At 42.4% G+C, this 14,041-nt stretch overlaps 2 protein-coding genes across 23 annotated transcripts in view; one reads left to right on the forward strand and one right to left on the reverse strand.

Moving 5' to 3' along the window:
* Positions 1 to 5,507, forward strand: part of GRIP1 (glutamate receptor interacting protein 1) — a 333,686-nt gene extending 328,179 nt beyond the window's left edge. For 18 of the 19 annotated variants that reach the window (XM_083699034.1, XM_083699037.1, XM_083699042.1 and 15 more), the window contains 3 exons: positions 1,178 to 1,411; positions 2,373 to 2,519; positions 3,729 to 5,507. In XM_083699034.1, the coding sequence (XP_083555160.1) occupies positions 1,178 to 1,411; positions 2,373 to 2,519; positions 3,729 to 3,965 (618 nt within the window). In that variant the 3' untranslated portion in view covers positions 3,966 to 5,507. The remainder of the gene's footprint in view (positions 1 to 1,177; positions 1,412 to 2,372; positions 2,520 to 3,728) is intronic. The other variant, XM_083699033.1, reaches the window with a different exon arrangement.
* Positions 5,508 to 5,766: 259 nt separating this feature from the next.
* The window catches only part of HELB (DNA helicase B), a 32,713-nt gene continuing 24,438 nt past the window's right edge, over positions 5,767 to 14,041 (reverse strand). For 2 of the 4 annotated variants that reach the window (XM_083699057.1, XM_083699056.1), the window contains exons 8-13: positions 13,396 to 13,480; positions 11,335 to 11,394; positions 10,304 to 10,568; positions 9,093 to 9,227; positions 8,039 to 8,461; positions 5,767 to 7,097 (exon numbers count right to left, since the gene is read on the reverse strand). In XM_083699057.1, coding sequence (XP_083555183.1) covers positions 7,008 to 7,097; positions 8,039 to 8,461; positions 9,093 to 9,227; positions 10,304 to 10,568; positions 11,335 to 11,394; positions 13,396 to 13,480 — 1,058 coding nt within the window. In that variant the 3' untranslated portion in view covers positions 5,767 to 7,007. Of the gene's footprint in view, positions 7,098 to 8,038; positions 8,462 to 9,092; positions 9,643 to 9,701; positions 10,569 to 11,334; positions 11,395 to 13,395; positions 13,481 to 14,041 lie in introns of those variants that run through there. The other 2 variants (XR_014555339.1, XR_014555340.1) reach the window with 2 other exon arrangements.

Consider the following 14,041-nt stretch of genomic DNA (forward strand, 5'->3'; position numbering starts at 1 on the left):
GGAGCTCGAGTGGATTGCGCAGCCTCAGAATTATGGCTTCCGTATTGCACGTCTGTTTACTTTCATGTGGACCCGATCTGAGTTTAATTGCCATTCGGAGGAACGTAAGGGAAAGCTCTGTCTAAAGGCATGGTACCTCAGCCTTCTCTTGCCAGACTCCTTCCTGACAGCACAGCAAACGGATATGGAAATAGATAACGGGAACAAATGTTTCAGTAGGTTGATAATTCCCCATTTTAAAGATGACATGGTGGGTTGTTTTTGTTGCTTTAAAAAAAAAGGTGAAAAATGAATTGGGCATTTGCTTACCCTAATTGTGCTCAGCTGCCTTGTTGGCACCTCTGTGAGCAGGAAGCAGCTGTGCAAAATTATATTGCAGAAACAAGACCCTTGTTTCCCATCAATCCAACCTTGTTTGGACCCCTCTCAAAGCACTTCACTTTTCAGTATTGATCAACTGACTGGCACTGTCAGTGAGCCTCACTTGCCCATGAACAATTGGGAGCTTGCTTTGAGCTCCTGTTTGCTCCTTTAAAGCCATGTCTTGACATCACGTAAGACGTCAGCAAATGGGAGAAAGCCTCACAGGCCAAATTGGGTCCAGTGCCAAATCTAAGTAGGCCTGCCAGTCAATTTCCCAAACCTGTGCTAAGTAGCCTTCCCATGAGTTCTCATCAAAGATATTGCTGCTTCTTTTGTTGACTTGCTTTGTTCTAATACCTCAGATCTGCAAAAATGCTGCCTATTGTAGCATTCATTATATTTAGGATAAACTAATTATGCATGTGCCAGGATTAATTTAAATAACAAAATAGCTTTTAGGGTAAAGAACTTTTGCCAGCAAAGATTTTTGTAGTCCACTTTCGTTCCTCTGGTGGCCAAGCATGACTACGGCCGGCCATTGTAACTCACCAATTATAGAAGCTGTCACTCCCCCCCCCGTCCCCCGCAGATTGGATAAAAATGTCATCCAACAACCTTTTTCGTCAAATACATTTTTCAGAGGACTCCCACTCAAATTGTCCATCTATCCTCCAGCCATTTGCTGTGCTCTGAAGTGACTTGTGTTCTGGCCAAGACAACAGAATAGATGCTGCTGCCTTTAGTTACAGCCTCATCTTCTGGGTGTTTTTTTTACTATGTCATGTATGATAAAAACTTTTTGTTAACGCTACAGGCAACCATTATGTCAGGGAGCACCGTGAGTCTGAACCATGACAACCCGCAGCATCGCAGCCACCTGGGGAGACAAGCCAGCTTCCAGGAACGAAGCACTTCGAGGCCTCATTACAGCCAGACGACCCGTAGCAATACGTTGCCTTCAGATGTGGGAAGAAAGTCTGTAGCTTTGCGGAAGATGAAGCAAGAGATGAAAGAAATTATGTCACCAACTCCTGTGGAGTTACACAAGGTGAGTTGGTGCACCGTCCGGTTTCTCCCCTTCTGACAGTAATCTTGCACAGAGCAGATGACCGTCGTCGTCTTCTTCTTTGGCGATCCCTCGTAGCCGAGTAAGACTGTCTTCCATGAACGCGGTCTTAACAGTGAGTCTGTAAGTGGCTGTGGCGGCCATTTTTTGATCCACACATCCTTCCACAGTGGGGACATAGGTTTCCAGGCAGGAGTTGATCACGGTGGGTGTTTGCCAAAACGTGCCTTCCTCTTAGCACGTTTCTCCCTTTCGTCCTGAGTTCGAGCATCCCAACTGGATGACAGTACTCCCTCTAATGCAGAGCTTTCCCAAACTTTCATGTTGGTGCTACCGAGGGGAAAGGTTCACTTAGCTTATTAAGCTGAAGGACGAGCATCCAAACTGGACCATAATACAGAGTTTAGACAACAAAGCAAGACAATATAATGAGCTACTCATTTCTTTGAGAGATGAAGAAAAGCATATTTGTTAATAGAAGACAATAGCAACAAGGGACTATAAAACGGCGGGGATGGGGGCCTGTGGCTCTCTAGATCTAATGGGACTGCAACTACCATCATTGCGAATTGGTAGACATGTTGGCTAGAGCTGGTGAGAATTGGCATCCAACAACATTGGGGGGGGGGGAGCACAGGTTCCCCACTCTTGCATTAAACGGCGTTTCTGTGCCCTGCTCTGGTTTGCCAGAAGCAGCTTAGTCATGCTGGCCACATGACCCAGAAGCTGTATGCCAGCTCCCTCGGCCAATAAAGCGAGATGAGCGCTGCAACCCCAGAGTCGTCCATGACTGGACCTAACAGTCAGGTGTACCTTTACCTTTACCCACACACTACAGCTAACTATTTGGAGGGAGGGGACATGGAAAGATGGAGCAGAACGGAGCTTCCATAATCTTTATAATGCAGACCTCAGATTATCTTTGCTTTCCCCTTCCCTACAGGTAACTTTGTACAAGGATTCAGATATGGAGGACTTTGGGTTCAGCGTCTCCGATGCCTTATTGGAAAAAGGCGTGTATGTTAAAAATATTCGGCCAGCTGGACCTGGAGATGTGGGAGGGTTGAAGCCATATGACAGACTGCTCCAGGTAAGAGTGAACCATACTAACACAGAAAAGCCGTATCAAGGGCATGGTTTTTTTTTTGTAGAACAGAAAGCATTCTGCAGTCAAGTTCACAGTAGTGGAAACTGTATTTGAAATTCAGTTGCACAGCTAAGTTCAGCTCCCCTCATTCATCGTGTACTGAGAACTGGATAGGGCAGACAGACAGACAGACAGACAGACAGACAGACAGACAGACACACACACACACACACACTCGATCTATGAATTAAGGGCAACATATCGTAAAGACAATAATCATCAAATGCTGAAAAGCTGCAAGCCTAGGTTCACTCACTTGACACAAAGTCCTGTCGAACACAGTGGAACTTACTTCTCAGTAAACTTCCATAGATTCAACCTGCTTATCACGACTGATAAGCCGTGGGAATGAAGCAGCCTTGGTCATCCAGATGGACAATGAGCTTTTATCAGGAGAGGTGGAGGAGTGCAACCCTATTGATTACACTCAATCTCTTAGCCACCACGGTATCCTCCTAGATCAGCTTCAGGGAATGGCAGTTGTGGGCACTGTTTTGTAAGTGGTTTAGGTCCTTTTCGAGGACGGGATTGAAGTGAGGATCAGTTGGCTACTTGGCAGGTTGGCTGTGGAGGTGCCACAGTCTTCCATTCTGGCCGCAGTGCTATTTAATATTTCTGAAACCATTGGAAATGGTAATTACCGATGACAGTTGAACTCCAAATCTTCTACACTAATGGTATCTTGGAACACGTGAGGTTAAGATTTATTTATAAGCATTAGCAGAGCAAATAAATTCAATTTAACAGTAGCCTTTTACCAAACATTTACTTCTTTTAAAGCCACCCTTTTTTTGGTAAGGTACTTTGTGAAGAAGGGCCGCGGTGTCAAAGTGCCAGTAGATAAATAGGTACTGCTCCAGTGGGAAGGTAAACGGCATTTCCATGTGCTGCTCTGGTTCGCCAGAAGCGGCTTAGTCATGCTGGCCACATCACCCGGAAGCTGTACGCCGGCTCCCTCAGCCAATAAAGCGAGATGAGCGCCACAAGCCCAGAGACGGCCACAACTGGACCTAATGGTCAGGGGTCCCTTTACCTTACTTTGTGTAGGCTTATAGAGTATCACAAGGATTAAGGGTCATTGAGGAGGGAGAAAAATGCATTCAGTTTTCCTTTGTCACCTTTCATCCAAGACAAACATTTTTTACTTTTCAGGTAAACCATGTTCGCACAAGAGACTTTGACTGCTGTCTGGTTGTGCCCCTTATAGCAGAGTCTGGTAACAAATTGGAACTTGTTATTAGTCGAAACCCTCTAGCCTCTCAAAAGGTAAGCTCGGAACAACAGACTTTCCCGGCTGGGGAATGGAACGAACAAAACCATGCCTTCCTTCAACAAAGTGTACACAGCGCTGGTTCAGAGATGAAACGGGAGCCTATGAACACTTTGTAGCCAAAAAAAAAAACTGTATTTAGTGCAAAACATTTAAATGGTGCTAATCCCTTTCAGGTTTCTGTTACACTGAAGATGTGGCTGTCGTGTGGCATTAAGAAGCACAGGGGGGGGGGGCTCATAATTTGCTACTTGCTTCCAATGCTGAGTTTTTTTGCTCTGCTCTTGTTTTTTATCACCCATGTGTAGTGCCATTTCAACCTGACCCTTAGTAACAAGAGAAACGAATGGTGAAAATGGCTGTAAATCCTATCATGGCAGATTAGTGAAAGATTGGGGGGGGGGGAACCATCCATGTAAATAATTACAACAGAGGATCTGATTTTCAGAACATTGCAACTTATTCAAATACCAGCTGGTTAACTAAGTGAAGGAATCACAGACTACTGCTGCTGGACCCAGATCACTGTATCATAGTAGTTGTTTTTTAAATGAACTATATAGTTCTGTTGCTTCTGCGGTAATGAAAAAAAGGGGGGGGGGATTAAAAGCTACTATGTGGTTTTACAACTATTTTAGCCAAAATTGCACACAGGAATCTGAAGTGCAAAGAGGTGAAACTTTTACCGGCTCAGTTGTAGTATGATTTTATTAAGAGTTATATTATACCCTATGCAATGATGTACTGAACAGGATATGTCTTGCACCCTGTATGGACTTCTAACTTTTAGGTATTTGGAACTTCTGATAAATTACTGGGGGTTTTTTTAAAAAAAAAGCAAAACAAGTTTTAGCGAAATTTAAAAAAAAGACTTTTATAACATGTATTCAAGTAGATTTTTTTTCTTTGTTTAAATTTTGAACTGCAGTAGCAAAGAAATACCAGTGCAAAACTGTATGAACTGCCCCAGTTTAGGCATATACACAAGTTAACTTGTATAGCAACACACAATTCTTTTTTTAAAATGAATGGTATGTGCATTGGTTTCAAATAGCTATTTAAATGCATTTTGTTGGATCTCTCTCATTAACTCTTATTAATGTCAATTCATTTAAAAACTGTAAATACATTTTGCACACACACACACTCAGATTCTTCCCTTTCTTGCTCAGAGCAATAAAATGCTGCCAGTTGCTTTTTTAGGTTCACCAGCAGCTGCTTTGATTTGTTTATTGTATTGTCAATGGTAATTAATGTTACTTGGTGATTGGAAAAGACACTGGATTTGTCTCTTATAACTGTAGAGTCCTCATTTCTTATTTTAACGACCAGTTTTTCATCTATTTGAATTGTTAGGATATCCCTGAAGCTGTTTTCCTTAAACCTGTTACATGAACATGAAAGTGAAATGTTTTGTTCATATTTCAGCACTGCCAGAGAAAAATTCATTTGAAACGAAACTGAAACCCAGATCATGAACCACACTTAATATGTATTTTTATTTGTTAACAAAGGAGTATTAAACTAAAGTATTTTTGTACAAATTTAATACTTTAATAGCATGGCATTTATCGTCTATGTATGGTTTCTGGGAACTCAACCTGTTGCAAAAATTTGTATGGAAACTGTAAAAAAATCAAATAAAAATTATTTAAAGACAATGGATTCGATCCTGGGAATTGCAAGAATGAGGATAGCTTGTGGAAGGGGACTTTGCTGTCACTTCCTTCCTCCTGAACAATGGGGGAGGACTCCACAGAGTTGCTGGGAAACAGGAGATGTTGGCAAAACTTGGGCCAAGGCACCTTGCACTAGTGAAAATGAATTACCATTTACCTTTTTAGAAGTGCGGAATATGCAAATACTTTGACTCAGAACAGCTTCTATAGAAGAAATAATAGATGTTCAAAGAATAAAAAATATGATGCACCATACTCTTTAATGCAACTAACATGATTCAACTTTTGAAGTACACCAGTTTTACATTTAGCTTTCCGTTGATCAGAAATACAACACACTCTATATAATGTTTACACCCAGCCTATTAGGTCAAACGTATATATGTGTTTGTTTTTTAGTATTGTAAATTGCTCAGAGACTCTCTTATTGTAAGAAGTGATTTATGAAGTCGGTGAGCCTAACCAAAACATCTAGAAGCAGAAGAAGCTTGTAGGCATAATAGCAACTGAATGAAGAAGCAAAACATAAAACAAGTGCTGCGTGCCTGTGGAACCCTTTCCAGCAGCTAAAGGTTCTGGTCAAGCAATTATTTGGGATGGGAACAGAATTCAGTTCCCTCTGCTCCCCCTTTCTTGCCAGCCCGGAAGTTAATAGCAGCTAGCTCTCATTTTAACTTTTGTAAACAAGGAGAATTTAGCTTTGCTGTTATTAGAGCACTGCCAGAGCATTCTGTTAGCGACCCTCACCAGAAGGAAATTGCTCTGGAGACACCTTCAAAACACTGCTACAAGATGCAGAAATGCACTGTGGAGCAGAAGCAGCCCATAATGCTACAAACAGTGCCTGTTGGGTGTGCATTAGTACAGTGCCGAGTTCCAAAATGGATTAAGAACAGCAAGCAGGGTTAAGATGATAGGCAGGCTGGGCCAGTGCAGCGCAATGCTGGAAATGGCTTCTGCGTATGCCCAGATGCCGAAAATTGCGCCTGCGCAGAAGCCATTTCTGGCACCGCAGACATGCGCAGACACAATTTCCGGCGTCTGGGCATGCACAGAAGCGAGAGAGTTCTGCTTTAGCGCAGCGCATGGGGACTCGCCGAGCAGGCAGCTTGGTTCGGGGGTGCCTCGTGGGCCGGTTAACCGGCCCATGGGCCTTAGGTTGCCTACCCCTGCTCTAACTGCCTGAGGAAAACCAAAGCCAAACAGCACTTACTAGAAACGAATGCCGCTTAAAACACAGGAGTACAAACCGGAATTACTTGATATATATAGATATACGATTTAAAAATAGGTCCTCTAATTTTAAAAAGCTGGAAAAGGTATTTAAATATCACTGCATTACTTTTGTTAAAACAGAGTAAAAAGTCATACTCTTTGAAGCTGCAAAACTTCCATATACACTAAATATGTTCTATCTAAATATATTCTAAAAGAAGAAAAGACGTAGCAGAGCATGAAACATCCAGTTATAGAATATACTTGCTAGGGTGGGAAAAGCTGTTTGGCATGTGGACTCTTCAGTGTCAAGCTTTGAAGTTTGGTAGTTGCAAGCGGGGAGGTATTTTCTTTTACCTGCAAAACAGCAAAAACAGGGGGGGGGGACAACATTGGTTGTTGGCCAAGCTTATAGCAGGGGGTGGGGAAGTATCGCTTTAAGTAAGGAGAGAAAGAATGCGGTAACATGAGCAGTAGCCTGGGCTTCGGACACTATATAACAGGAGCATTTACACTGCGCACTTTGTAGACTGTGAAAATCTATGGCAGGCACTATTTGTCAAAGGTGTGGTCTCCAGCTGCCCACTGCCACCAAATGAGAAGGAACCTTTATGGGCGGTAACCACGTCCCAGCTTCTGTTTGGTCTGGAATGTATTCCAAGGTAGGATATGTAAGGTCTATGCAGGTTCCTGGGTAAGGGTCTTAAGTGGATGCCTTAGGGATGAGGGAGAATGTGCTTTGCCACGCTCTCCCATATTGCCACCTGCACAGAGCTGTGGGTGTCGACCTTACAGCATCTACTGCTTGCTAAGGACTCAGGAGCTGCTCAAGCTGTAAGTATTCAATGCTATTTCTCACATGACCAGAGCCATACCCACTACTCCACATGGCATTTACAAAAAGACGTGGTCCCTTAAAAGTGCAGTTTTCTCGCTGGGCTTTATCGTATTCCCCACGCACCAATGGGTAGCAGTAATCCTAGTCAGTGTTTTGACAGGAGGCCAGATAAATGCAGGTTAAAAGCTCTGCTGTAGCAGACCAAAGGCCTAGCTTGTCCAACATCCAGTTCTCAAATGCTTATTCAGAGGCATACTGCCTCCGAGAGCAGTACACAGCCATCTAGTAGCAACTGCTAGCCTTAGCCTTCTATCAGTTCCCCTAATCCCCTTTTAAAGCTGTTTAAGCTGGTGGCCATCACTATAATTTGCGTAATTGGTACGCATTCTTACAAATGAAAATAAACGCACTGCATAAAATATTATATACGGTATCTTATCTACTGATAAATGCTTCTTACCAAACGTAGTTTCGAAGGACTTGAGCAAACATCTAGAAATGTAGATTGCCTTTTGAGTCCACCCGAAGTTTCCTCTGCAGTACCAGCCAGTTCAACAACTGCATCGTCAACTTCCATTTTAAGAGAAACAGCAGGTTCCCCTTGATTATTTCCAGAATGAGAAGCAACGTCATACGTGTCATTCTCTTGCTGACTCTGCCAGATCTTCTGAGGTGATGTTTGCTCGGAATGTGCATCTTTCATGAACGCTTTTAAATGTGTTTTCCTGTGGAAACTCTTTTTCTTAATGACCGCTTGGAGTTTGTCTTCTTCAGCAATAATATAGACTCGGCAACGTCCTCTAGTGATAGCTGTGTATACATGCTGCCAATTCTGGCGAGGTGTATCGCCAACAACATATACAATAGTATTTTCCTCAGAACCCTGAAAATTATATTGAGAAAGAGCTCTTGAATTAAACTGTTTAAAAAATGCTCACGGCTGGGTCCAGATTTAGCCATCTATAGAGAAGGTTCACTGAAATAGGGTCTTAGTTAATGATGACTAATTTAAATCCCACTTGTTACTCTAACATGGCTAAGTCAAAATCCAGCTCTAAAAGTTTTACAATAAATTAAGGAGTCTAAATCATCAAGTTTTTATTTTTTCCTTTAAATAAAGCCATTGGCATTGCCTGTAATTTCTACCTCAGAAGCAACAAACAAAAATAGACAGGACTAAAGTAAAATTATTTCTGTCTAATTCCTATATAGGCACAAGTTAAGTTTCTGAATCATGTGGTCAGGTCTTGCCTCTTCCTTGGCTTCTTACTTTTCCACACTGGCAGACGCACACCTCTTTCTAGATTTCAAAAGTTACTTTCTACTATAGATGCTGACTTCTCAAGTTTATGTTGCAGCAGGGCTAGGATAACGTGATGGCTCTCATCGAAGCTTCTTTCTACCACAATCCTCTAAGCTGAAGAGTTAAACTCCATCTCACAGATGTGATAGTTTTGAGAAATAAATGCTGCTGTTTTGAATTATGGTATTTCAGCAGTGACCCCACAGCTTACCTGAAATGTGTGAATAGTTCTGGCCCAGGCATGCTTTATCTTAGAGTGTTTCTGGAGAGCTTTGTAATGCATGACATACTCATGTCCATCAGTTATGCCAATAGTCAGGAAACGGCGACCACTGACTTCCTTATCCTATAAACAGAATACGCAATTTCACTGCTTTTCAGTACAGCATCGATTTGCCAGCTGGGTCTTTTACCTTCAAGCAGTCCTTCCACTAGGAACCCAGCCGTGACATTCTCCTGATTACAACACAGATGCAGAGATTAAGCCCCATCTGAGAATTGCCTGATCCTCCTGTACTTTGAAGCCACACACCTCATTTTACTTAGATGTGTTAAGTTTTCCAGTTCCCCTGCCTCATTCCATTTAAGTGTTGGCTCCTTACCGGAGAATCAGGCACAGAGATTTATTTATTTTTAAGTTTCCAAAAGCAGGCTGATGACAAGTTTTTTTCTGCCATAAAACAACTATTGGATCAGTTGAAGATTTGAGCCAGTGGATACTCACATAGCATCATAGCGCCAATTAGATTTTGATAGCAAGGCTTGTCATAATTAAGGCTTTTTGAAACGATTACCACTTATAACGGCCCACCAGATCCACTATCACAGAAGCAGAGGATCTTCCATAAAGAAAACCCCACGACTTAATATCAGCAATTGCCCCTTTTTACACCTTTCTATGATATTGAGGTACAGTACATTACATCTCTGTCATGGTCTAGAGGTTGGCTGCAATTAATCTTGATTAAGCTTGATTTTACTGCTTGGTTTCTTTAAAGCAAAAAATAATAACCCTAACAAATAACTTCCCCGGACAAGAATTACATAGGCATGCATGTTATCGGACAACAAACCTTGGCTACAGCTTGTGGCTAGCGAAAAGGTAGCTTAACCACAAGTCCTGGTTTGGATGACACAAGAATTCAGCACGGTATGGGAATAAAAGAGAACAGAGGAGCCAAAAGGTTGCAAACTCCTTCTTGGGAATGTACACATTTGCATAGTCCCACAACGTGCAAACCAGGCCACTGTAATGCCACAATTTCTGCTACTGTGACTCCGAGATCTTTGAGCGACCAAATAGGATGCAGACTAAGAAAGGAGGCAGCTGCCTTTTCATGTGTGACCTGAAAGGCAGGGGGAAATGCCTCTTCCTTCCAGGAAGAGTTCCGAAATCCATTGATCATTCTACAGAGTACTTGCCTCTTTAATGAAGAATATTTCTCCATTGCACAACCGCCTATCATCATAACTGTTATTACGGTCATCATCAGCATCAGCGTCATGACCCGAGAGACGAGCTTCCCTTCTGGAGCAGACTTTGCAAGTGCAAGGATCAGAACTCCCAGTGCCTTTAGCATTCTTTGTGCAAGTAACGGAGTCCATTGCAATAAGATCCTTCATATATGCATTCCTTGTGGAACAGATTTTGTCACCGAGCCTAAATTCCAGCCGATTTTTATGGTTTCTGAATCAAATTGAAGCAGAGGTCTAAATTAAATTAAAGTTTCAACAAGTCGCTCTTTCGGTTATGGCTTTAATGACTGCCCAACAGCTCCCCAAAGTAATTTTCCTGGCTTTGATAAAGAACATGCAAGAAAGAATATTGGGAGGTTTGCTAATAGATTTGCCAGCTTTGCTGCATCAATTAAAGCTAAGCTTTTTTAAAAAAAGTGTACCTCCTGGGAAAACAATAAAATAGCATATTTCTTAGGTTTTTGTTCCAGTTTGTTATGAACGCAGTTAAAAACAATAAAAAACCCAAGCACACCCCAATTTTAAAAACAATGTTCTCATGTCAGTAAGCTGGCAAACTCATGGATTCTGGACTTTACAAATGTCTGCCAGTACACAAAGAACTAGAAATAAGGACCTTTTCACACAGCGAGAAACGCTGCAGTTGTGAGTGGGACTCCCATGATATGCTCAGTACAGCATTGGAGTGATGTCCTAAGTCCATGCAAGGGGTGAACACAGTTATATTGTAAGTGCTCTGGCACTTGTCATGGTGTCCCGTTGTGCCAGAAGTGGTTTAGTCATGCTGGCCACATGACCCAGAAAGCTGTCTGTAGACAAACGCTGAAGTCAGATGAACGCCACAACCCCATAGTCGCCTTTGACTGGACGTAACTGTCCAGGGGTCCTTTACCTTTACCTCACCTCACCTTACAGCACAAACTGGTTAGGGATAACCTTGAACATCATACAGTGAAAGCTCTTCAAAAATGTCATACCGCGTTGTGTGCCCCGAGTAGTGCTTACAGCAGATTTCATTTATGATGTCACAGTCCTTCCTAAGATAAGAAGAAAAAACTTTATTAGTTTAATTGTGAATTTTATACAATAGATTTAGAATAATAGAAGCCAAGTATTTTCAGTCCCTGTCTTTAACCAGCCAGTGAAATAGCAAACGTTTGCTCCCTGCCAGTAAATCACTTCCAGAGTTATTTGCTCAGACAGAAAAGAACTTAAACAATTAACACTGGCACGAAGAAAAGGCTGAAACAGCTGAAGTAAGGGTTTTTATCCTTACTTTGAGTACTTTGAGTCCTGTGAGAATAAGAGAAGATATCAAGAGCTGCTACAGTCAGTCTTAGGAGTCTCAAAAGCTTAGAGGGCAGTAAGTGAAGCAGAAGAACTGCAGATTGGTCACAGGAAAGGGTAGCTATCTCTGTTCGCAATAAATGACTGAAATACATATATGCTCTAGGAGCGAGAATGGTTTATGATTTAAGCTATTATGGTCTAAGAATAGACCACTGCCCAATGGAAAATACCAGTAATCCACACCTTACACCTATGATAATGATAGGTTTACAATGCACACATAAAGATCCATTAACTGTAGGAATTGTATACAATACACTATACCTCTCCTTCCTCTTTGCATACTGCCGATATCAGGTGATACACAACTTTTGCCCCATTTATGCAACATTGTCCTCAAATGCAAGTACCTTGGGGGTTTTTTCCAACAAAGTGAATGGCAACCATACACTGACCTAGGAAGAATAACTGGGTGTACTTGGGCATTGCTTAAGGAAACGCTACTCCTGTTTTGCCTCATCTCAAGAGAATTTACTTCATATGGTCTATGGGAGAACTGAGCCAATTGCGAGCTCTGCAGATTCAACAGTCCTTGCACAGAAATTACCGTATTTTTCGCTCTATAAGATGCACTTTTTCCCTCCTAAAAAGTAAGGGGAAACGTGTGTGCGTCTTATGGAGCGAATGCAGGCTGCGCAGCTATCCCTGAAGCCAGAACAGCAAGAGGGATCGGTGCGCACCGATGCCTCTTGCTCTCCTGGCTTCAGGAATAGCCACGCAAAGCCTCTTGAGCGCAGCCGGAGCGCTCCTGCCTCTTCGCTCAAGAGGCTTTGCGTTGATTTCTTGTTTCTTGTTTTCCTCCTCTAAAAACTAGGTGCGTCTTATGGAGTGAAAAATACGGTTACCCTAGGTCCTCTCTCTTTTTTCCGTTACTCTAGAACACAATGGAAATATTCTAAAAAAACTGGCTTTATACAGACACACACAAAAATCCTTGCAATATACCATAATGGAAAGAGAGATGAGATGGTGTATCATGATAGTATGATATATAGTGCCAATCAAGAGAATACTGGAAAATAAAGAGAAAGCAAGCATTTGATTTACCCTCTTCTAGTTTCGCTGAAGGCACTACAGTAAGGTGCAGATATAAAGCCGTTCTTTCCTTAACCATTGTTAAGACAGCAATGTGGAAGGGCTGTAACTCAGTGATAAATATCTGCATTGCATGCAAAAGATCCCAGGTTCAATGCCCAGCGTCTCAAAGTAGGGGAATGCCCCGTCTGAAACTTGGGTGAACTATTTGGGTAGTGTAGACAAGACCTATGGTCCAGGATGCAAGGGTAACACATTTTCTACTATCGTGAGAAGAATACCCCCTCCAATCTCCACCATCAGTTAGTGTTAGTGACTATGTCAGCACTAATCAGAGCTAACTCCTAATGGGGTTTTGAAAACAGTCAGCCCAGGAACTCCACATGCAGAAGAACTGGGGAAGCAAGCCTGTGATTCTGCAATCAAATCCTAATTGCTTCTCCATGTTTGACAGATGGGCAATGTCTTTTCTACAATGGTCAGTCAAAGTTAGCCCACATCTGCACACATAAAAATAACAATATTTTATTATTTATACCTCACCCATCTGGCTGGATTGCCCCAGCCACTCTGAGCGGCTTCTAACACATATAAAAACATAATAAAGTGTCAAACATTAAAAAACTTCCCAATACAATTTTTACAATTATTACCTTCTGAAAGCAATGAATTGTGACTGCTCAGGATCTTGGAGTCCTGGCCCATTTTTAAGCAAAGCTTCAATGGCATACTGCAAATCTGATAACAACACAAGACAGAAACTGGTTACAGAACAAGCAACTGAAACCAAAACCACTACAGTCCACTGTGAAATTGCTGGTTACTGACTGCTTGGAGCCATAAAGCTGCAGCCCCTGGGCTGTGCTATAGCCTGCACATGCCTTCCTGTGGCCACTGAGGACTGCTCAGCACTCACCCCCCCCCCCCAATCAAGCTGGCAAGTGTGTTTGCAGAGCTGTCAGGGAAGCAGGTACACAGCAATGGCTCCCCCCATCACAGTCCTGCTACTCTCAGCCCACACAGCTATTTATTATTTCACTTATGAATCATTTCCCAGGAAACATCCCAAAGCAATTTAAACAGCACACATGCAATTTCTAATCCAATGCAGATAAAAATCTCCACTTACAAGGCTTTGGCTGTCTGGGGAAAGTGTGGTTGCCAGCACCAAACAACAGGGAAGGAATACAATGAAAATCATTTATATCCCATCGTACCCACTGTGTATGCATGTGTAAGCGAGAGAGGGTGGGCATCCCAGTGCGTGTGCTTCACTTGGGCCAAGAAGTAGACCACCCC

Source organism: Podarcis gaigeae, assembly GCF_964106915.1.
Source record: "Podarcis gaigeae genome assembly, chromosome: 10".
In the NCBI taxonomy this organism is placed as follows: Eukaryota; Metazoa; Chordata; class Lepidosauria; order Squamata; family Lacertidae; genus Podarcis; species Podarcis gaigeae.